This window comes from Gossypium hirsutum, chromosome D11 (genome assembly GCF_007990345.1).
Source record: "Gossypium hirsutum isolate 1008001.06 chromosome D11, Gossypium_hirsutum_v2.1, whole genome shotgun sequence".
NCBI classification, from domain to species: domain Eukaryota; kingdom Viridiplantae; phylum Streptophyta; class Magnoliopsida; order Malvales; family Malvaceae; genus Gossypium; species Gossypium hirsutum.
In genome coordinates this window covers 19,274,417-19,296,875 of record NC_053447.1, presented here as the reverse complement: position 1 = coordinate 19,296,875, position 22,459 = coordinate 19,274,417, and the positions used below count along the sequence as shown (strand labels likewise).

The following is a 22,459-nucleotide window of genomic DNA, read 5'->3' as shown; positions in this document are numbered from 1 at the left end:
TCATTCTGCTATGTATTCAATTAGTATGAGGGCGTGTTCACACCTAAAAGCAAGTACCCAGGAGCAATTAATCACAACTTACTAATATAGTAAATGAGATGGGTTTAATAACGAATGACAAATATAATTACTATAAAGATAACTTTCATACATAATTAATCTATAGTTTTTATTTTTATTTACGTTAACAGTAAATTTTGACCACTATAATATGTATAACTTACCCATAATAGCAATTCAAAAGCGCAATCTTCTTTTTAAAATCCTAGCCAACCAAAAAAATGCCACGTACCATGAGAAGCATAAAATCCCTTTATATGCAATAAATTTTAATATTAAAAAAAGAAAATAAAATTCCCCAATAGGGACAGGCTTGTTAATTTATAAATCTTGGGATAGAAGAAGATGGGAGAAGAGACAAAGCAAAGAAGACACATGAAGAGGCATAGCCTTCAACCCTACTACTATAATACCCCATTTGCCATCGCCACTTCCTTTTTCCTTTGTGGGGATATTGAGAGGTGAAGGAAAAGGGGCAATTTATGTAATTTGTCCCTTAATCTCTGCCCCCCACCCCCACCTATGTTTGTCATTTATTTCTTATAATGAATGATTTCTTTTAATACTGGAACTGTAGTATAGGTCAAAACGAATCTAAATGAATGAAACGAATTATTATATCTATTTTTTATACCATATTTAGAATTATACATAAATATATGTTTTATCGTACTTAAACTTATGTTTTTTTACATTAACAATAATATCTATGCCGGTCAAACTAATAAGAAATCCACAAACTGATGTTAAAATTATTTGTTTGCCTCATCACGTCTTAAAAGAAGAAGTGATTTTGTCTAGTGGTTTTAGACGAAATTTAAAGTAAAAACGCACCGTATTGCATGATACAAGTGAATGATTAAATATAAATGCACGCGCGATGAGTGCGTTTGAAATAGAGATGAAGAGAGTGGCATTGGCAGCTTTTGCTTTTAAAAGTTTACTTCTTTTTCGATCAGTGTCATGAAGGAATGACTGTCTGCTGCCTGCCCGAATGTTAAATTAAATAAAAGCAAAAGGATAAAAAAGATAAAGATAAAAGTGGTGGAATCTTCAATAAAAGCAAATAATAATATATTCTTTTTTATTTTTATAAAAATGCAATATTTTACAATTTACACATCATTTACAGCTCAAAAGTGAAAAATAAAAATGGTTGGGTGACCAAATTCTCTATACTCATCAATCTCGAGCCACCCAACCTTGAGATCCTCACATTCTTAATTCCTTGTAAGAGATTTTAAAGAATAATTAACAAAGATTATTTTTGGGACTCTTGCTCAATGGCCAAACTCAGGGAATGTTTGATTCTCCATCCTCCCGAGCTTACCCAACTCATTTTCTTTTCTTTTTTAGGTATTTTTAAAACTTTTATTATTCAATATATATTGTAAATGATAAATAAAAGCAAACTATAATGTTGATATTTAGAGGTGTATATTAATTATTTATGGAAAATAATATGAAATAATTCAAATCAAAGTGCAATCGATTTTTGTAAATAAACCTTTTAACACAAATGGGTCTTCATTTAAAATAAGGTATTTATTTAAATAAAATAAAATAAATAAAATAAAAGAATTTTATCTGAAAACTGGAATAATTCAGGTTTTATTCTCAGTAGTAGAACCTATTTCTTACGTATACACTTTTTTCTTCCCCATTTAATGCTGCTTTTAGCTTGAGAGTTTGCTATCAGCTAAACCGTGAAAATTTAATATATAAAACCTGGGAAATTACCTAATGTGTCCTTGTTTTTGGAATATAAACAATGGATTTGGTTTAGTTTTGTTGTTTTTAGATTGTGGGTATTATATATTCCTTTTTTCTTACAGCTCTCATGTCTGTCCCAGTGACAGGCAATGCATGCCACTTCACTTTCTCGTACAACCAATAAATCTATGTCTTTTTCTTTTTCTTTTTAACTTCATTTTTTTTTCTTTTGCTTTGGGGTCTGACACAAGATTTTAGTGAATGGATTTCTGGCATGGAAAGCAGGAAATAATGGGGTTTTTCTGTGATCTAACACTTCCAATTCGAACTTAGTTTTTTTTCTTCTTCTTCTGATAACACTAGCAGTTGAAACTTGAAACTCAACCTTAAAAAACTGTCTTGTTCCCTTGGTTTCTTGTTTTCTCTCTGGTGAAGTTCAAAATAATAATGGGAATGAGAAGAAGAGAAATGGGTTTTTATTTTTTGGCTTTCTTATGGTTTTGGGTTCCTATAAACGGATTGCTTTCTCCTAAAGGGGTAAACTATGAAGGTAATTAAACTAGGAAAAAACCATTGCAGTTCTCTGTGTTAATCATTACTGGAGATATTATTCTGATTATCAATGTTTTTGTTTGTTTTTACAGTGCAAGCTTTAATGGCTATAAAGGATGCTTTGCATGATCCTCATGGTGTTCTTGATAATTGGGATGCCGATGCTGTTGATCCATGTAGTTGGGCAATGGTTACTTGTTCACCTGAAAGCCTAGTCATTGGCCTGTAATAAGATTTTCTTTCTCTTACAACCTTAAGATTTACGAGAAAATTTAAGTTTCCATTGTTTGAATGAACGAAACTGGTCTTGTTTCAGGGGAAGTCCAAGCCAGAATCTATCTGGTACTTTATCTCCAAGCATTGGGAACTTGACAAATCTCCGGATTGTGTGAGTAATAAAATCGAACAAATTGAAATGTATGGATTTTGTTCTTGGTTGTATCTAATATGAATGGTGTTATGAACCTTTTTTTCTTGGCAGGCTGTTGCAGAATAATAACATAACTGGACCAATTCCTTCAGAACTGGGGAAGCTCTCAAAGATTCAAACACTTGATCTCTCTGATAATTCCTTTACTGGGGAAATTCCTACATCTTTAGGCAACCTAAGGAGCCTTCAATACATGTATGTTATGCTTCTACAAGTACGATTCTTCGTTTTTCTTGAAGTTCGATGTATATTCGGATACGAATATACAGATATGGCTCTCTGAAAGAACTTGAAAGAAAAATTGAACATACTTTGGGTTCAGATTTAACACAAGAGGGTTGCAAATTTTGATTACAGGAGGCTAAACAACAACAGTCTCTCTGGTGCATGCCCATTGGCTTTGGCTAACATGACTCAGCTTGCCTTCCTGTAAGCCTTTTTAAATCCCATTTTTTCCCTCCTTTTAGACACAAATATTCTATGTATACATTTATATATTAAATCTTGTGTGTTTCAGGGACTTGTCATACAACAATCTGAGTGGACCAGTGCCCAGATTTGCTGCCAAAACCTTCAGGTATGTTCATCCATCTAATCTTCTCTTCACTCTCAAGTCCTATGTTACTTGCAATTGGGTGTGAATTGAATTTCAGATATGAATACGTGCTCGACACGGGTATAATAGGATTTTCTAAGTTTTTTCATGTATTTGATCATAATTCCATACCCATATGTCGGAGATGCGTATCTGACACCAGTACTTTCAAGAAAGATGAAGAGTTGACACAAGTCACACAACATTAACCCGAGTCCCGAACATTATGTTGATAAACATTTCTCCTTTGTTATGTTATTGCAGCATAGTGGGGAATCCTATAATCTGTGCTACTGGAGCTGAACCAGAATGCCATGGGATGACATTGATGCCAATGTCCATGAACTTGAACAACTCACAAGGTTTTGAATTTTATTTTTTTGTAACTTAGGAAGCTGAAATTTCTATTTTTACTACTTAAGTACTCTTATTATTTATCTGACTTCAACCTTCTTTTGGTTCTCAAGATGCTCAGCCTTCCAGCCAAACCCGAAGTCATAAAATAGCCATTGCTTTCGGTTCAAGCATCGGATGCGTGTCTCTGATGTTTCTTATACTTGGGATACTATTATGGTGGAGAAGAAGGCGGAACGAACAGATGTTTTTTGATGTTAAAGGTTTGAAATAGTTGAACTTACTGTGTAAGTCTTCATTGATGGCTAACTTAGTACTTATGATCATAGTCTTTCGGTTACGGATTTCAGATCGGCATCACGAAGAAGTGTCCCTCGGAAACTTAAGGAGGTTCCAATTCAGGGAACTTCAGGTTGCAACACATAACTTCAGCAGCAAGAATATACTAGGCAAAGGCGGTTTCGGGAATGTGTACAAGGGAGTTCTGCAAGACGGAACAATAGTAGCCGTTAAGAGGCTTAAAGACGGTAGTGCCGCTGGTGGAGAGATTCAATTCCAGACTGAAGTTGAGATGATCAGCCTTGCAGTGCACCGCAATCTGCTTCGGCTTTACGGATTTTGCATAACTCCTACAGAGAAACTTCTTGTTTATCCGTACATGTCCAACGGTAGTGTTGCATCTCGTCTCAAAGGTAATATAAGAAGGGTTTCCCGGATTTTGTATAAGCCATAACTTGACAATGCTGTATTTCAGTAGTTAAACTGAACATGTGTTGTTTGTGACAGGAAAACCAGTGTTGGATTGGAGCACAAGGAAGAGAATTGCTCTAGGAGCTGGCAGGGGATTGCTATACCTTCATGAGCAATGTGATCCGAAGATAATCCATCGGGATGTCAAAGCAGCGAATATATTGCTGGATGATTATTGCGAGGCAGTGGTTGGAGATTTCGGGCTAGCGAAGCTTTTGGATCACCACGATTCACATGTTACAACTGCAGTGAGAGGCACTGTGGGACATATTGCTCCAGAGTACCTCTCCACAGGCCAGTCTTCGGATAAAACGGATGTGTTCGGATTTGGAATTCTCCTCCTTGAGTTAATCACAGGTCAAAGAGCACTAGAATTTGGCAAGGCTGCTAACCAGAAAGGAGCAATGCTTGATTGGGTTAGTATAATTTCTCTCAACCTTCAATGGACGTAATTCGTTATTTTCTATGCTTTTCCATACAATATATGAAAAAAAGTCGAAAAATCTAACCATACTTGTGTCAAACATCATATCCGACATTCACAAATCCGAGTAACATTGTATGACTCGAGCACTAGAATTTGACATGAATACCATTTGCAGGTAAGGAAAATTCATCATGAAAAGAAACTTGAAGTGCTAGTTGACAAGGATCTTAAGAACAACTACGACCGGATCGAGCTCGAAGAGATGGTTCAAGTAGCATTGTTATGCACACAATACCTTCCAGGCCATAGGCCGAAAATGTCGGAAGTGGTCCGAATGCTTGAAGGTGACGGCTTAGCGGAACGATGGGAAGCTTCACAAAGAGCCGAATCAACCAAATGCAAGCCTCCTCATGAATTCTCATCGTCGGACCGATATTCCGATCTCACCGACGACTCATCATTACTCGTTCAAGCCATGGAACTGTCTGGACCAAGGTGAAGCAGAACCAACCCCTTATAAAACGTAACTATAAATCTTTTCTTCTTTTCTTTCCGGAGATTTCAGTGAGACTTAGAAAATTATAGCTAAAACTCCTATAGTTGCATAATAGTGGGATAGCATAGGATCAAAGGGCTTTGATTTTTTTGGTTTTGTTTTTTTACTACAAGTGTACAGATTTTATGTCTAAGAAGACATTATTGAAGATCTGAGAGACTGTATTGTGGATTTTTTGTGTAAGATCAAACATTCTTCAATGGGGTCTTTGGCTGTAATTTTAAAAATTATATTGTAGAGGTTCTTATGCTTATGTAACTTTATTCCTCCCTTTAATCTAATTACCTTATTTAGTTATTTTTAGGAAGTAATTTTGAAGTTTGGTATTTTAGCATTTACAATGCTACGACCCTTCAAATTTTAGCACTACTACTAAGGGAAAAAAAATTGTTGTGAAATAATAATTTTAGAGTATTTGCAGTTTGTGTTAAAAAATTGTCCTCCGAAATTGAAATGCAAAAAGATACGTGTTTAAAATATTGCGAGAATAATAAAATAATTATCCAAATGTCAGATTCTAACACTTTTACCTTTGATTTTGGATTTTACTGATATACAAATTACTTTAGTCGTAATTATACATTTTTGAGTGGTTAAAATAATTTTTTTATCATTTATTAATTTATGATTTCATCAATTTTTAAAGGATAATTTTTTTCTTTTTTAAGGAATTAATGTTTAATTTTTCCATATATTAATTTATAAATTTATCATTCATAAAAGGATTAAATTATAAATTTTCTATTTTTGGAGGTAGAAAGTTGTTGTCTACACTTAGATTCCCTTATGCTTAAGGTTAGGGGTGAGTGTTCGATCGAATCGAATAGAATGAAAATATTTTGAGTCAATCAAGTTGACGGCTCCTATCTTATTATCTTAACTCGATTTGAAATTTTCTCGAATTGAGTCGAATGAGATGAAATTCGAATCGAATCGAATCGAATATATTTATTCGAGTTAAACTAAAAAAAATACTTTGGATCCTTGTAACTATTGTCACCCATCGTAATCAAATTTGTTATTAACTTTCATCTCCTCATAATTTATTTATTAATATTTTATATACGGGTTAGCTTCTTTGCTTGTTTAGTTGATTCAATTATCTTCTGATTTTTGTCACTATATATTTTGAAATTAAAAAATATATTAAGCATAAAAAATGTGATTTTTTTAATAAAAATTATCTTAAAGATAAAATGTAAAATTGATACCAACATAAAATTTTAACACAAATATTTTATGACATAATCAATAATTCAATTTTAACATAAATTTATAAAGATTTAATATGATTAAACAATTCAATAACATAAATAGAACAAAATGTGAAATTTAATTTAATAATATAAATAGTAGATATAAATAAAATTATTATTTAAGTTTAGAGATTTTTTTGAATGATTTTTTATTTTGGGGTAAATGGTGAAAAGTAAAAGTTTAGGGGAGAAAATAAAAAGTTTTGAGAGTTGGGAGAGTAAAATTTTAGGGAGAAATAAATGGGAGAAAATATTCAAAAAAAATAGGGGGAAAATGAGTTTGGGGTAGATGGGGGGTGGGATGGGATGGGAGTAAAAGTTTTGGGGGGGGGAGTAGGAGGGAGTAAAAGTATTGGGAGGAAAGTAAAAAGGTTTGGAGATTTGGGGTAAAAATGTAAAATATTATAATTTGATATTCGATTTATTCAAATTATTCGAGTTGTTTGAATTCAAAAATTGAACTCGATTCGAACTTAAAATTCGAAAAAAAATTTTGAACTGACTCGAGTAACTTGAAATTCGATTTTTTTCAATTTTTTCTAATCGAATCGAGTTTTGCTCACCTTACTTAAGATATTGTTTTACTAGACAGTAAATTGGATTAATAAAATAAAATATAAAGCACTTAAAATTACACTAGAAATTATAGTTGAGTGATAAATTTAAGGTTTTATTATAGATTTAAAATACATATGTGTGCTTAGAAATAATAATAAAATAAAATTTTAGTTGAGTGATAAATTTAAGGTTTTATTAATTTAATTGGCGCGAGTTCAAGTCCCATCAAAAAGATATTTTTATAATTTTCTAACCGAGTTGGTACCCGATTAACCTGTGACACCAACTCAATTAGAGGTTATAAATCATTGAGAGAAAAGATTTTCTTCCCCATTAACATCACTAAACTATTCGAGTGTTATAAGAGTTAATTGCATTAGACATTCCCAGATTATGATTCTTATTCTCAATTAGTCTCTAGATTTTAAAATATTCTAATTACATTTGTAAACTATTAATGTTATATCAGTCAAGTCATTTCATTATTGAAATCATTAATTAAACCATTAAATGATATGTAAAATCTTATATGACAATTTAAAAATAAAGTTTTAAAGAAAATAAATTGTTGTTGCGTAACTTTTTAAATTAAAGACTAATAAAAAAGTAAACCAAAAAGAGAGTGAGTAATTGATAGTTTATGTAAAAGCTTCGAAAAGCTCGAAATTAATATTTTTATAACATTCATTTTTATAATATTCATTTTTCTTTAAAAAAATTTCATTTTAAATTTTGTCACATAAAATCTGACGTTTCATTTAGTGGCTAAATTAACAACTTTAAAAATGGAATGATCTTATTGATATAACATTGATAGTTTGAGGATGTAATTAGAATATTTTAAAGTTTGATGACCAATTTAAAATAAGTCATAATTTGGGGATGTTTGGTGGGGCTAAAATTGAAGAAAAGGACGAATTAAAAAAAAAAAGAAAAGGAAATAAGTCGATTTCTGATATATTTAGGAAAATAAGTTAATTTTGGAGAAAGAAGAAAGCTGATGTGGCTGAAAGTGCGCCTTGTAAGACATGCTTTCAAGCAACAGTCAAATTTCCACAGTGGTCAAAAAGTCAAACAAGCAATTTATTTCCAATGGCAAGTTATTTGCTATATAAACCCAAATCATTTTCCCCATTTGCATTCAAATCTCATTCTCTCAATTCATTTTTAATTCTCAATTTTTCATTAAATTTCTTTCAAGTTCTTGTTGTTAATTTTCTATTTCTTAATTTATTTGTTTTAATTGATTTTATAATGACAATTCCTCTTATTCATTTCGATGACAACCACATTTTCGGCGTCCAATTGAAAATGGTAAGAAAATAATTTATTTTTAAAAATTTTAATTAAATTTATTATTAAGTTGTTAACATTATTAAATTTATAATTTTTTTTATAATTATATAATCAGGTCGAAGATCAGATTTTGGAGACGAATATACACAATCTATCTGCAAGGGCACTGGGTGTAATTGAACGAGACTTGCAAGAGGCGATATTCTTGCACATGTCTCGTAGGCTTGGGGGTGTAAATTGGATCCCACACTTATCAGTGCATTGGTGGAAAGATGGAGATCCGAGACACACAAATTTCATCTTTCATGTTGTGATTGTACGATCACATTCGAGGACGTATCTTTAGAACTCGATTTACCAATGGATAAGCCAATCGTTACAGAATCAGTGGTCATTAGCGGTTGGAGCGACATTTACGAGCAACAATTAGGCAAGATGTCAAACAAGTTTTTCATAGCCAGATATAGATAAAATGGTTGGAACAAAATTTCAATTATCTCAACAACTTTGAAAGTGCCATTGAAAGACAACAATACGCCCGAGCATTCAACCTGAGGTTAATTGGGGGTGTTCTAATGCCCGATAAGTCTCAAACTCTGGTACATTTAAGATGACTACTACAACTCGTCAAATTGAAAGAAGCGAGCCGACTTAGTTGGGGATTAGCCATGTTGGTCACATTGTACCGAGAGATGTGTCGGGCGACGCAACCACAAAAAACTAAAATTGGTGGTTGCATACTCCTGTACTCATGGTACCAACTACTATTTTTACATCCCTGAGTCGACGTCCCTTATACTTTTCCACTCGTAAAAGGTAAAATTTATTTGATAATATAATTATCCCTAATACTTTGTCACTATTATATTTTTGTAATAACATGTTCTTTGAATAGGTGGAACAATCGCACGAGTCATGTGGAACGAGCAAAAGAGCTCGAAGATATTCGACTATTGTTATATTAACGATCAGAAGTCGATGTTAGTTTTTGAAAATTTCAATTATATAATATTTATGTAAGCATTTGAAATTTAATATTATATAGATAATAATATTTATAATTTCATACTATAGTTTGAATAGACGCTATACGTCGATCTGAAAATTGAAGAATGCATCCTAATCGAATTTTTTACCAATCTCAATATTTGGCACGTCAAGGTACCATTGATAGTTTACGTGACGATGGAGATGCACGAAACTAATCGAGTGATGCGAAAATTCGGGTTTAGGCAAACTATTTTGCCGTCACCCCAATATATCGAAGAACTGCATAATGTCAATTTGCAGGGGATAACCGACAAAGATTAGCATAAATTCCACGAGCAATATATCAACATTTGAGAGTATAGGTATGATTTCATACCTATGCATAAATCAATTCTCAAACCGGAATTGGCGACCTATTCGGACTACATGCCATGGTTTAGACATCACGATAAGCCATATCTACTGCTAGAGGAGACAAGGACTAGGCAACGCCATACTAGGAGGCCAAGACGATCCCGTATCAATCCTAAGTCAGGAGTGCATGCCTCAACAGAGTTATCATCAACTCTAACTCAGTACGAGGCACTAGTGGCTACACCACCTCCCTGTCAATATGGTTCATATTATTCTGGTGCTTTTACTAACCCCATTACCTTTACACAAGCACCACACTATGCACCACTGTACCCTACATCAACACTTTTTGTAGGTATTTTTTGCACTACCTCCGTCTCCAGCAACTATAGGGAGCACTTTTAGTAACATTTCTACCACCTCAGCTGAAAACGCGTTCTGTAGGGCATGTTTCCCCCTCTCATTTTCAACTTTGACCCCGAACCGTGAAAATTTTCTATAACCCGAGAATTCCGGGATAATTTTCTGATTCAGCTGGTACATTGTTTGTTTGTTTTTTCAATTCTTTCCTACCAAGTTGCCTATATAAATAAGGATTTTGCTCCCTTACTCCATCATCTCTCTCAGCCTCCATCCTTCAATCCTAAAAAACTCTCTCCTAATTTTTTTTTGTTGAGTGTTGAAATTTTTGGACGAAAAGATTTATTTGTGTTTGAGGGAGATAATGTGATAGTTTTAAATTATGTTTGAGTTGACGATGATGCGGTGGCATTCAGAGACCTACACATTTCATCTGTCGTGTCAGGATGGAACCATTACCTTTAAAGCCTATCACATTGCAACTCAGGCTTTGAGTTTACGGTCACAAGTTGAAGTATAACTCAGGAGCTAGTTGACGGTGGTTATGCAATCACGAGTTCAAGTTTCATGATACCGGAAGAGGATGCTTTATAAACTCGATACATAAGTTTCAGACCATAATCATAGGGAAAAACTAGGGGCTTTCCAGTATAATCAACTTATTCTTTTTCCATCTCCACCACAGTAGTATTCTTAACCTACATCTTGCCCGAAACCTATGACGAAGTTGGATTGAAGAGGGCTCTCAAAGGAGGAGTGGTTGTGACAGTTAAGAAAAGGTGAATGTCTTTTCGGGGTGACAACAATTGTTGTGCTTTAAAAACTCACTAAAAACTACAACTTATGTCGCCCCGACTTGAGTTTTACCTTCTTTCTATTGCCACAATCACTCCCCCCTGAGGGTTCTCTTGCATCCAACTCTGTCACTAGTTTCAGACAAGACTGAAGTTAATGATACTTCTTTTGGTCGAGATGGAAAAAAATTGATTATATTGGAAAGCCCATTAGTTTTTCCCTATGATCATGGTCTGAAAATTATGTATCTAGTTTATAAAGCATCCTCTTTTTATATCATAAAACTTGAACCCATGACCACATAACCACTGTCAACTGGGTTATTATGTAATAATAAGTATTATTAGAGAACAATATACTGGACTGACTCGCCATAAGAATGCATCTTGGATTATTATGTAATAATAACGACATTCTCATAGTGATAATCATATGTATGATCTTTAGACTTGAGATCATCATTATTCTAACATCGTGAGTCGTATGTTTTGACATAGTCAAAAGTCTTCCATAAATGGTTATACTATAAATATTGATGTTAGGTAAGCCACAATATGTGTAGCGGAATATGAGTAATCAAGATATGATTTGTCTCTCTTACATTATGAGTAATATCTCAAGCCTCTTGATTGAGCGAGACTATAAATACGTGACCATACTCAAATGAGCTGATATGAGATAACGCACTTATTTATTTATTTTAGTCTACTCAAGAATCAAGAAACAACAAATTGAACTATACAAGTGTGAATGTTTCATGACTTGTGTTCAATCTAGTATTAAGGATAAAATGGATATGCTACATAATAATATTATTACAAAAGGTTATGTCAAACCACAACTTCCTGCAACTTGTGTAACAGTGATGCATTGCTAGATGTCACTTACTGTTTGTAACATTAGAATTGTTTTAATGTTATTGCCAACGTTGGAGGATCCTATAGGCACACTCTTTGGTTGGGACGATTAGAATGCAATTAAAGTTGGGATTCTCTTTAACATGTCATAAAAATTAAATTGATTATAAAAATGTTCTAGTAATTAATTTAATTTGACAATGTTAAATTCAAACATGATATGTGTACGTACTTGATGTGCATAGATAGATGGTTCAATTAAAATAATATGAAAATATGTTTATTTAATTTTGAAATAAACTGATATCTCCTCATGGAGAGAAGCATATCACCTTTTAGCAAAAATCCTAATATTCTTCTTAATATTTAATTACCACTCAAAAGATTTTTGAATAAAAGGAAGATTGAATCTCAATTTTAGGTTATTTGAAATCTTACTTTGACTAGCAGTAAAGTTTTATTTTCTCTCTGAAAAGGTTTGGAGATTTTTTGGTCGTTCTTTTCCAGGTGGATTACATAGAGGTCGAGACTTGTTTATTGCAGATAACGTTTGCGACATTGGTAGTGGGATCAAACCCCATAATAGTGTTGTTTCTCAGATCCCATAAGGTATATGTTCAGCCTTTCAAAACCCGATTTCGTATCTTGTACATGCATCTATGAGTTGTGATCAGTGAAATAATTTTCCTATTAAGCCATAGGGCGTACCAGTGTTCCAACACAAAGAACATGTTTTCTTACTTTTTAGGAGTCAAAAGTATTTGATGTTTGTATTTAATTTTTCTTTGTTGCTTATTTACTTATTCATCTTTCTCATTGCTTAAGTTAGATGTATATTCTTTTTTTCTATTTTGGCTCAAGAAAACTATTGAGATTTGTTATTATTATATTTTTTTACATATTAATTAAATATATATTATGTTTGCTTCATGTTTTTTTTTTCTGTTATTTTCATTTTTGCTTAAGTTGATTGTTAAATTTTTATTCATGGATTGGTTTTCTCTTGCCTTGTGATGATTATTTTGTTGAAATGGGTAATTCTTTAAACTGTTCAAGCTTTGAATCCACTTGGTTGGATATAATAACCCATTCATTCCAACCTTATTCAATGGACTCACCACAAACCATTATTTGGTTTGTTGTAATGATAGATTATAGGAAAGCTAGAATGTGACTCTATTTTAGTACGGACTATAATATTCATTGAAAGACATCCCCACTAAGGCTATTCAACCTTAGTTGTAATATAATTTTAACTTGATATTCCTATTTTTCCCCTCACATTTCTCCCATCATTACTACCCTCACTCTCTTTCTTTTCTCATGTCTGTAGCTACTAAATAGCCAATTTGTCGACTACTCAATCTTCTCTTTTTCTCGCCATTCATCTTTTTAGGTTTCCTCTGGTATTTCATTTATCCTTCTTAATTTATTTGCTCTTAGCTAAAAATTGTCTTTTGCTTTTAAACCCTAACTTTTCCTCTTATCAGTTTTGTCACTTTTAATGATTGATCTCTCAAGTTCAATATCAAAGACTTCATTTACTACATCACAATAAGTTCAATTCCTTTTTTTTTTCCTCCTGAATCCTTGTTTGTGTAACTCATTTTGAGATGTTGAATCTATGTTTTAGTTGGAGTGAGAATTGTTTGTTGTTCCTTTGATATTTTTTGTTAGTTTGATTCAAAATTTGAGATTTTTATGTAATTTCTAATTTTTAGGATTTATATTTGGTTGATTTATCTGTTTGGATCTTTCTAATTTGACCATATTTCAGTTATTGGTATATCATTTGGTGCAATAACAATGAGCTTAGAACAACCATGCATTTGTTATCCTTTTTGCTTTCCACTACAAATATACATTAACTATTTTAGTATAAATAGAATATTATATTTAATGTCAATAGACATCTTGAAAATTAAGAAAAATTATCATTACGTGAAATATTTAAATATGAAAGTGGAGAGAATGGCTTTGGTGAAACACACTCAAATTAACCAATACCATTTCAAATAGATTCAACAATTACATAAAAAAAAATTGCATTCGGTGCTAACTGCTTAAAATGATTCTTGAAATGTAAAATTTATACTTAAAACAATAATGTTTCTTATTTATATGCATATTTAATGGGAAAAAGGTCTTTAGCATTGTTCATTTAGAGGTTAGATTTCTAGTGTGAAATAAATATATCTTTTGGTAACGCATTGGATCTAAGAGTTAGATGTTGGAATGACCTTTTTAAATGCCATAAACTTATTAATCATGATGTACCAAGTTTTACAAACTCAAAATATCAAGGGAATAACATGGAATCAATACCTACTAATTTCAAAACTAAAATATCACATTAAAGCATATAAGTAGAGTTTATTTTATATTTTAGCATCTATAACTTATTTTTTGAAAGCTAGAATCTATAATTAAATAACTCATTCAAGGAAAATTTGATTCCCTGTCAAATTACAAACTATTTGAGTTGGGGTTTTAATATGTTTATCTTATATAGTTGATTATTTAAGTTTATTATGAACAGAGGTTTATGCTTTTAGCAAAAGTCAGATTTTTATTTGTTGTCAAAGTTATGATGAGAAATGGGTGTATCTATTTAGGCATACACAAAATATTATATTAATTAAATAGTTTAATTTTTGTCACACCCTGGTTTGACAAGATGGATCGATTCAGGAGACTACGCTGGCGAAGGTCGCCTAAGTTGTGAGACTTAGATTGGGTAAGATGGGCAACTTCGTGACAGAGTACTTCATAGAACTTCACCAATACTGCAGAGTACCATTTCAAGCGATGGCGAGATTGTGGTTAGGATGAGGACCTTATTAGGCGAACTTTCCTGCTAATAAACCCGCCACCCGTGTTTTTATGTTGCTACTAAAGTGAGTATAATAGCATGTAAGACACCTAACATCCTAGTGGAGGCAACGTGTCAGTAGTTAGAACACTTGGAGAGCCTCGGAGGATGTGATTAATTAGTGAAAGCGTGCGAGAATAAGTATTGATTAGAGATAATCCTGATTGGGATTTGGACGTGAGGTATCCATAAATAAGATAGTGTGATAGTGGAGAGAAGATTTCTAATTCATCTTCTCTTTTAGACTTTGTTATCATCGAAGAAACCTAAAGAGTTCTTCTTTGCTAACAAAGGTGTTGACTGTCAAACTTAGGAGAGCTTATATACTAGTTGTATGTTGGTAAATTGTTAACCTTCCTTTAAGCTTTACTAATTAGATAGAAGCTAGTATGAAAGAGGTTTAGTAGGATTTCTTTGAATACTAGGTTAGAAGGAAACTTCTACCCAGAAACCATTTGCATGTCTACTGATTCTTGCTATAGTGTAAAATTTTGGTCATTTTTTATGTTTAAAGAAGTTTTATTGTTTTATCTAAAGAAACGAAAGAAGGTCCCAGTATTAAAGGGAAGGAACCAGTAGAGTAGGCAAAGCTTTGAGTAAAGTATTCTGGTGAGTTCCTCTATACCTTGTGTCTAGTATTTGCGATAATTCATTTACATTTAATCATTCTACAACCAGGTAAGTGGCTCTGTCATTTGTTTCTGGTATTCATGTCTATGGAAACATATTCAAAGAGTCAATGCATGCAGGGTTATATACGTTTAAACAAATCCAGAAAACTTGGTATATACATGGTATGAGTACTCTTTCCTTAGTGCACAAGCTCCGTATCCAGATTGGGGTTAGGATATAACAAAGGGATGTTATGTATAATGATAAAGAAGACACATAATAAATGTTTTGCCTCTAGTATGACACTTTGTTGCAAATCGTGATTGGTGAAAACTCGACCTTGCGAAGGAACACATATGTGTTCAAACCAGAAAGGAAGTTAGAAGGATACGAATGTGATGTTTGTTAATTAGTTTTGATGAACAAATATGAAGATACAGGAAAAATAGTTTTTGGGAACCAGGATCAAAAGCTAGCATAAGGAAGGGAGTACGTGGAAAAAGGGGTGTATGAGTGCACGTTGCATGATCATAAACAATAAGCAAGAATAGCCCACGTGAGTGACACACACATGAATCAGCCAAGTCGTGTCCGTCATGTTAAAAACGATTATTGTTTGCCAGTAAACTGAGGTTGATCGTGGTAGTATCCGTTAGCTGGTACTTCGGATCAAAAATAGGGGTATCCGCCATATGTGGTGTACTAGTCTATCAGATGAGTTAAATCTCTTACTATTGATAATATTCATTGTGGGTTATATCCCCATGAACTCACTATCCCGTTATTTCTTCTTATTTCAGGTTCTTAGGTTGAACGTAGGGATCGAAGGGAATCAGTTAGATCAACGGCTATTTGTGAGTCTTCTTATTTTCGTGGGTAACATGTATTTTGTTGGGGTGTTAGGATGATCGTTAGATGCCACCACTTTGAAACCATTAACTTGTACTTGATATGTTATTTTGAAATCTACGAATGTTGATCGGTAGCTTCAACGACTTTCATTATTTGTGTTTTATGATTGTTACTTTAGCTGCCGTCAAAGGCATTTTTATTGTGTCATTAAATTTTTAAATGTGGCGGGGTACCATTTTATAATTTTGCTTCCAAATAAATGTGGTCTTAAAATCACAGAATGCCGTGCTAGAAAAAATATCTGCCAAATTAGATTGTTATTTTATAAAGAAGAAATGGTGCGTTTCCAATAGGTTGACCTGTAGCGCTCCATACCCAGATCGACGATCGAGTCGGGCATGAGGTGTCACAATTTCCTTTGAGAAATATAACATATGTTCAGTTCATTCGTATTTTGCTTGAAAGCTTTTGGACGACTTGGTCATATATTTTCCCATTGTTAGGGGTGAATATTAAAGAAGTTGGCCTTCAATTAAGTAAGAGCATTGACTTTGAAATCCTCGTTAAAGAAAAGGTCTAAAAGTTATATGTGGCTTTAGGTGAAACCAAAAGCATAATAGAAGATGCGCGTGACTTTGCATTAAGCAAAATTCTCAATCATCCAACGCAAATGTTCATTTTCGTTAGTCTTCTACCTTCTATGCGATCATTGGAGATAATGGCATGCATGTATGCTATAAAAGGAGGTAACTTTTTGTATGTAATTATGACATAGAAGCATGTCATACCATGTTGTAATTTTTTGAATTTGCACCTATAAGTTTAGATGATGGCTGGTTTTAATTCAATAATTGTAAATCATTGTATGAAATTAATATGTTCTATTGATTATTAATATCAAGTATCAGGTTTTATCCTATTTTTGATTTCGAATGTGTGTTAAATTGTGAATTGTTGATGCAATCATTTTATGAGGTTGGTAGCGTGGAATCAATTGCAAGTTTTGCTTTGTGATTACTAGTATAATCTCATTTTAAAAATTACGTTAGTCCCATGACTCAAACGTGAATATTTGAATAGTTTAGTGATTTAAGTTGTAATTTTTTTTAAATTCAGCAGCAAAGTGAAAATTAATTAACGAGAACTTTTTCTTTTTTATGAAATAAGGGTATTGGGTAATTTGAGGCAGCTAAGCTATAGCCCAAACCCTAGGACGAAGATACAGAGCAAAAAGGTCAGTGATGGCGTGCAATTCGTCAACCTGCAATTCTTCCGGTTGCTATAAAGGGTACGAGGAGGAAGAACAGCCTAAACCAAATACAAAAGCAGCGGTAAATGGGGGCAACAGTTGCCAAAACCTCTGCGTGAAGTGCAAGGTCAACGAACCCGTTTGCTGCGGTATCGGTGGGGAAAATTCCAGATTTTGTAAGGATTGCTTTAAAAACAATCTCTATGGAAAGTTCAAGCAAGCTGTTACTTATAACGCCATGATTACTCCTCCTGATAAAGTTCTCGTTGCTTTCTCCGGTGGACCTTCCTCCAGGTTTCTCTCTCACTCTCTCTCTCTTAATTTGAAGGATTTGGGTAATTTTGCTCAAAATGTTTATTTATGTTTGTGGTTTTAGGGTAGTTTTACAATTTGTGCATGAGATGCAATATAAAGCGCAGAAGAATTATGATGCTAATAAAGACAAGTCATTACCGGTTTTTGGTGTTGGAGTCGCATTTATTGATGAAAGTTCCACTCATTCATTTACTTCTCAACACATTGAGAAGGCAATTGAGGATATAAGATTAATTGTGTCAAATCTAGCCCCACCGTCGAAAGAGTTGTTTGTTGTTCCAATTGAGAGTATTTTCTCTTCAGATGGCATTGATGGTAAGGAGAGATTGAAGGAGTTATTAGATGCTGTTAGTGATGTTACTGGGAAAGAAGATCTTCTCAGTCATTTACGGATCTTGTTGTTGCAAAAGGTTTAATACTAAATTTTACCTTTAGCTGTGAATGTGTGGAAAAAGACATGGAAAATTGACTATTGTTTTGTTGTAGATTGCTTCTGAAAATGGGTACACTAGAATCGTGCTGGGATCCTGTACCTCAAGGATTGCTTGCCACGTCATTTCTGCCACAGTAAAGGTGTGTGTGTCTTTGTTTGGAAAAAGCTATTTCTATTTTCTATGATGAATGCATCAAACTTATTTTATCAGTATAGTAAAGCTTAAATGGTCTTTAGCTCAAGTTGTGAAGGGGTTATCTGAAGGAGCTTTGAGGTTGATTTGAGGTCCTATGTTACTCGGGCTTAGTTGTGAGCGTTGGATACGGGTATATGATCAAATTCGTCTAAGTTCATGTCCCCATATCCATGTGTTAGACACAAGGATTGAATATGAGGCGGAGCAGTATAGTTGTGGTCAATATCTTAGAAGGGTAACATGCTATCTAGAATTTGGAGTGGCAAATTGCTAGGCAGACTGGTAGATTAGAGGAGTTGCTGTAAATTGGTTCAAAGACTAACATGATAAGTGCGGTTGTAAAAAATTTTGACCACATTCTGGGAATTGAGGCTTTTGTGATTTTCTACCTTAGTCATTGATTCTCATTGCTATTTTTTTGAAGTTAATGCAAAAAACATACATGAAATAAAGGTGGTTGTGCTCAGTACTGCAAACAAAAATATAAGTTGGAGAGGTGTAAATGATTATTTTTGACTTCTTATTAAACTAATTTTATATTATCTGGTTAGTAACAAAAATATATCACAAGTTCAGCTCTAGTTGGGTGAAATAGGCATGCCAGGGATCACTAGTCCCATGATCCCCCACCCTCCTGCACTGCTCTTTGAGTTCTCATTATGATTCACCACCTATCTAATTTGATCACTTCGCTCTTTTCAGGGTCAGGGTTATTCTTTATCAGCTGACATACAGTATGTTGATTCGAGATGGGAGATTCCTGTTGTGCTTCCACTTCGTGATTGTCCTGCACAAGAGCTCAACACCCTTTGCAGCCTTGATGGGTTTGAACCTTACCTTGTTCTTCATATTTGAATTTATTTTATGCATTAAGAAAACTTTTATATACTTTTAGTTGAATGTTCTGTTTTAATCAGGTTTACCTCCATTTTTCTCCATTATGTGACAATCATATAATTTCATGGAAGTATATCTGTGGTATATCTGACTAATCATCTGATTTATAACTAAATGATTGGTCTAAACTCATTTTGGCAGCAGTTTGAAGATAGTGGAGTTGCTTAATGGTCCATGCTCTGGCATCAATGGCCTGGTATCATCATTTGTTAAAGTGCTGCAGGTAGAACTTGTTGGAGTTTTCACATTTTATTATTCTGTATTGCTATAGTGCCTTTTTGGGGCATATTCTTTGCATAGTCTTTCAGTTATGGTTTATCTGCTCATGGATAGGCAGAGTGCTGTGTCTAATTGAGCAGCTAAATTTCACCTTTGCCCTCCGAACCCCAAAGGAGAGTTTCTTTAACCTCATTAATATACATGCCATCCAGGAGCTTATTTTACATAGAAAAGGAAATTCCATTAGTAGCTGTTGGACGTTTAAAAGTGTGACCATTATCAGTTTGTCTTTCTGTAAGTTCCTTTTAAGTGAACTAGACTCGTAGGTTCCTAATTGAAATGCTGTTTCTTTCAGGAAGAAAATCCTTCTCGAGAGTGCACAATAGTAAGAACAGCTGGGAAGCTCACTCCATTTCACTTCAACAGGGTTCCAGAAATCCATGACTCTAATGTTCCTTCGGCAACTCGTAGACATCAAAAGAGATATACTCTCAAGCCGAATGGATCTCTCTCATCCGACTCATTTTGTCCTATTTGCAACAGTCCACTCAAAAAATCAAACTTTCCATCAAGTTTGAGAAGTCATGGAAGTCAACAAAATCCAGATCTTTTTGCTTCTGCTTGTTCAAGTTGCCAGTTTCAGATACTTCCTAAAGACCCCTCATTGATGGAGGAATTTCTCTCTCTCCTACCGCAACAAATGATTACCAAAGCAAAGCATGGTGATCAAGGGAATTTCAGTTTGCTAAGGTGAGAAATTAAATTTTCATTAATACAAACTTTTTAAAAAAGTTAAGAGTTTATGATTCACGTCAGCTTCAAATTCATGACTTTGCTGCTCTAGGTGCATCTAAAAATAGTTTACATGCTGCATAAATTGTGATCTTACAAAGAAAAAGTATCATATTGCCTCTTCAAATGATTGTAGGGAGCAAATACAAGAATTTTTGTTTTCAGATGGCGAAAATGAAATTTAAATGAAGCCTGCTGTTCGCTGAGTTGTAACCATATTTTTTTCAATGGTTCTGCATAACTGGTTTTTGGGTTACTCCTGCAATATGCATGGGGTCCCAAGGGGATTTAGCGATTGTTGGCAAAAACCATCCTTTTTTCAGTGGTTCTTCAGTACCGGGTTTTGGGTTACTGCTGCAATGTGTATGGATAAGTAGTCCCAAGGGGATTTAGCGATTGTTGGCAAAAACCACCGAGGAAGATTACTAGCTAGTTGCTGCCATAAGGTTATTGGCTAACATGTTTCTAGGACTGCTGGGTCTGCATAATTGTTTGATGAGGTAAGAAGCATAATTGGCATTGTTATTCGTTGTTTCTTGTTGGTAGATGGGGAAGTTATTCGGGCTTTTTCATGTTGCTGATCTAACCATAACCTACATCAAAGTTTGTTTGAATTAATTACAACTAGTTCTTGCAACATGTTACACTTGAGTTTTTAAAATTAGAAGCGTCGGTCTTGGTTTTGCTTTAAGTTTGTAATTTTTTTAATAAAAAAAATGAGGTGTTTTGAGCATAAGAGAACGTATTACATGGACAACCTTTTTCTTCCAGAAGACAGCAACAAACACGGCTCTGGAATCCCAAAAACAACAGGAAATCGAGTGGTAGACAATTGGCGCTGAATAGCGCATTCCATGACCATCAGTCCAAATAAAGTTAAATTCTGCTATCGGTCCCGATATTTTGTAAAAATTGTGGATTTAATCAATTTACTTTAATTTGATCATTTTAAGTCCTTGTGTTTTCTAAATTTAAAGTTTAGTCTTTCCTAAACAATAATTGTTACTCATTAATTTAAGTTTTGCTATTTTTGAAATATAATGTGTCAAATATATTATTATGTGTAATGTTTTGTCAATTTATTAGTTTATATATTACTCACTAAAAATTTAATTCATTATCATTAGTTGCGTCAAGATTGAAGTATAAAAATTAAGAATGATTGAGCAGGAGAAAATGGACTAAAATTATTCTTGTACAAAAATTAAAATCGATCTGGTAAAAGTAACGCGACTAAATCCATAACTGTTTAAGCCTAATAAAGAACTTAACCTTCTAACAATATAGAGGATTGGACACGTGAAGCCAATCTTCCTCGTGAGCAAATGAAGCGGCGCGAAATGAAAAAAAATATGTGGCGCTTGTGGTTGTGTAAGACGTCGAGCATCAAACAACTCCATTACGGTCAAAAAGGTGTCGGTGGCGGCGATTCAGGTCTGGTCCCCTTTTTTGTTGATGCTTTGTTCCAAGGTGTGGAGCCATCAATACTAAAACCAAATGGAAGTCGAATGAACTGGGAACTAACTCCCAAATCAAATCTTAAACCCTAGAGCAAAATGAAGATGAAGATGAAGGGAGCAAAAACTCTCTCAAGCAAAGGAAAATGGAAAGAAGAAAAATAGCAAAAGACGAAAACAAGGGAATAAACAAACTAATCTCAGTTGAAATGGATAAGGAAAAACAGTTAAGCTGAGCGAAATGAAGGTCAAGGAGAAAAGAGAGTCATTCATGACAATGGGAGAAGGAGAGTAAAAAAGCAAGCCTATTCAATTTTTAAACTTGTTGAATATGGTTGTATGAATCTGTAAAATTAATCAACTAATTACAGTGGGGAAGTTGTTGTTTATATTATGTTTCCTGATCTATGCCCCATTTGCACATTAAAATCGCAGAATTGCTGTAAATAAAAAGGGAAAAAAAGAAGCTAAATCCATTCATTGATATTGCTATCATTCCCCATTAGCCACCAAGAAGTGAAGATCAAACCCAACTCCCGAGTAAACCAAAAGGCTTAAGCTTAAGAGTCAAGCACCCCTTAACTTGTTGAATCCTATCCAACCATGAACCATTGAAGCAATAAAAACTAGTAAAGCAGATGGCGAAGGTTCTGCTGAACATC

At 33.7% G+C, this 22,459-nt stretch overlaps 2 protein-coding genes across 8 annotated transcripts; both read left to right on the top strand.

The window, feature by feature from the left end:
- Nucleotides 1-1,701: 1,701 nt before the first annotated feature.
- Nucleotides 1,702-5,695, top strand: LOC107912899 (protein NSP-INTERACTING KINASE 1). Its single transcript, XM_016841269.2, has 11 exons — nucleotides 1,702-2,323; nucleotides 2,418-2,550; nucleotides 2,642-2,713; nucleotides 2,807-2,950; nucleotides 3,113-3,184; nucleotides 3,273-3,332; nucleotides 3,615-3,712; nucleotides 3,818-3,967; nucleotides 4,055-4,396; nucleotides 4,491-4,870; nucleotides 5,057-5,695. The coding sequence occupies exons 1-11, from the start codon at nucleotides 2,221-2,223 to the stop codon at nucleotides 5,378-5,380; spliced, it is 1,878 nt and encodes a 625-aa protein (XP_016696758.2). The 5' UTR covers nucleotides 1,702-2,220; the 3' UTR covers nucleotides 5,381-5,695.
- A 7,449-nt stretch (nucleotides 5,696-13,144) lies between these two features.
- LOC107912900 (cytoplasmic tRNA 2-thiolation protein 2) lies at nucleotides 13,145-21,286 on the top strand. Of its 7 annotated transcripts, none has more exons than XM_016841273.2 (9): nucleotides 13,145-13,309; nucleotides 16,188-16,241; nucleotides 17,407-17,782; nucleotides 17,865-18,213; nucleotides 18,290-18,376; nucleotides 19,135-19,256; nucleotides 19,471-19,552; nucleotides 19,904-20,298; nucleotides 20,477-21,286. In XM_016841273.2, exons 3-9 carry the CDS (start codon nucleotides 17,481-17,483, stop codon nucleotides 20,523-20,525), a joined length of 1,386 nt encoding a protein of 461 aa, XP_016696762.2. In that variant the 5' UTR covers nucleotides 13,145-13,309; nucleotides 16,188-16,241; nucleotides 17,407-17,480; the 3' UTR covers nucleotides 20,526-21,286. The 7 variants fall into 7 exon arrangements, 4 of the variants coding, with proteins under 4 accessions (XP_016696762.2, XP_040962324.1, XP_040962326.1 ...); XR_005921210.1 differs by lacking the exon at nucleotides 16,188-16,241 and having other exon boundaries at nucleotides 13,183-13,309; nucleotides 20,477-20,840; nucleotides 21,112-21,286; XM_041106390.1 differs by having other exon boundaries at nucleotides 13,193-13,309; nucleotides 19,474-19,552.
- The last annotated feature ends 1,173 nt before the right edge of the window (nucleotides 21,287-22,459 follow it).

Bases quoted from the DNA above. Each gene is read 5' to 3' on its own strand.
- LOC107912900 (XM_016841273.2), top strand. From the start codon at position 17,481: ATGGCGTGCAATTCGTCAACCTGCAATTCTTCCGGTTGCTATAAAGGG. The intron at 19,257-19,470 runs GTTTGAACCTTA...TCATTTTGGCAG, and splicing joins ACCCTTTGCAGCCTTGATGG to CAGTTTGAAGATAGTGGAGT. The intron at 20,299-20,476 runs GTGAGAAATTAA...AAATGATTGTAG, and splicing joins GGGAATTTCAGTTTGCTAAG to GGAGCAAATACAAGAATTTT.
- LOC107912899 (XM_016841269.2), top strand. From the start codon at position 2,221: ATGGGAATGAGAAGAAGAGAAATGGGTTTTTATTTTTTGGCTTTCTTA. The intron at 2,551-2,641 runs GTAATAAGATTT...GTCTTGTTTCAG, and splicing joins GAAAGCCTAGTCATTGGCCT to GGGAAGTCCAAGCCAGAATC. The intron at 3,185-3,272 runs GTAAGCCTTTTT...TGTGTGTTTCAG, and splicing joins ATGACTCAGCTTGCCTTCCT to GGACTTGTCATACAACAATC.